Source organism: Austrofundulus limnaeus, unplaced genomic scaffold, assembly GCF_001266775.1.
Source record: "Austrofundulus limnaeus strain Quisiro unplaced genomic scaffold, Austrofundulus_limnaeus-1.0 Scaffold235, whole genome shotgun sequence".
Classification (NCBI taxonomy): domain Eukaryota; kingdom Metazoa; phylum Chordata; class Actinopteri; order Cyprinodontiformes; family Rivulidae; genus Austrofundulus; species Austrofundulus limnaeus.
The window spans coordinates 329,431-330,678 of NW_013952637.1; the positions used below are offsets into that span (position 1 = coordinate 329,431).

The 1,248-nt window shown below is 54.2% G+C and overlaps 1 protein-coding gene across 1 annotated transcript in view; it reads left to right on the forward strand.

Moving 5' to 3' along the window:
• Positions 1-319: 319 nt before the first annotated feature.
• Positions 320-1,248, forward strand: part of emx2 (empty spiracles homeobox 2) — a gene marked incomplete in the record, with an annotated part of 5,228 nt that continues 4,299 nt past the window's right edge. Inside the window, 1 exon segment of the mRNA XM_014019895.1 lies at positions 320-1,032. Coding sequence (XP_013875349.1) covers positions 630-1,032 — 403 coding nt within the window.

Consider the following 1,248-nt stretch of genomic DNA (forward strand, 5'->3'; position numbering starts at 1 on the left):
ACAAATCATCCAATTAGACCGAGTTTTGTTCCTCCGCGCGCATTGATATGAAAACTGTTCCTTCACGAAGCCGCTTTGATGTTTAATGAATGTTTGATCAGATTTTTGTAAATAAAAAAACCCGCGCTCTCCTTTCCCTCAAACCGCTTTTATTGACCCATTTAAAGGCCTTTAAAGCCGAACCAGCTCCGGATCAACCACTTAAAGGTCCTGCAGATATGTGCGCGTGCTTGTGTGTGTACGTGCGCGCGCAGAGGAGTGGGGAGTCCGCCTCTCTCTCTCCTGCACTACTTTTTTTTACGCACTTTTTAAGCGTCTTTGCTGCTGCAGCTCCAGGCGCGCGGCAGCAGCAGCAGCAGCAGCAGCAGCGGCAGCAGCGCAGCGGCCAATCACCATGTCCTCCCTGCCTTCAGAGGAACACACCGCGCTAATTAGGCTCGTGAACTAACAAAGCTGCCCGCACGAGCCCGCTGGAAGAAGCGCCGCCGCCGTCCATGGATTAAGTCCGGGAGATTTTCTTCCTCCGCAACTTTCTTTCCCTGCGCACAAACTTTGCGCCGTTTTTTTTTCTTCTTCTTTGGGAGTACTTTGTGTTTGCGCCTAAGCTGGGGACCCTGGACCCGCAGACCATGTTCCAGCCCGCGCCCAAGAGGTGCTTCACCATCGAGTCTTTAGTGGCCAAAGACAACCCTCCTCCCGCCGCGGCGTCCCGCTCCGAGGAGCCCATCCGGCCCGCGGCGCTCAGCTATGCCAGCCCGGGTCACATGAACCCGTTCCTGAACGGCTTCCACCCCGGCGGCGGCCGCGGGGTCTACTCGTCCAACCCGGACCTGGTGTTCGCCGAGGCGGTGTCCCACCCGCCGAACCCGGCCGTGCCGGTGCACCCGGTGGCGCCGCCGCACGCGCTGGCCGCGCACCCGCTCTCCTCGTCGCACAGTCCGCACGCGCTGTTCGCCAGCCAGCAGCGGGACCCGTCCACCTTCTACCCCTGGTTGTTGCACCGGTACCGGTACCTGGGCCACAGGTTCCAAGGTGGGTCCCTTTTTTTTAGTCCGGATCCAGGTTTTTACGCACGAGCGGTTCTGAGTGACTTTTTTTTATTATTTTTGGACCTCAGAGGAAATAAAAATAAATGGATTCGTTTTAATTTACTTTTTGATTMTTTTTAAATAAATTATTCGTTTCAGGAAAAAACTCTAAATAATCCAGATTAAATGAAGAATTAATCCCGGAAACATTTTTATTTTC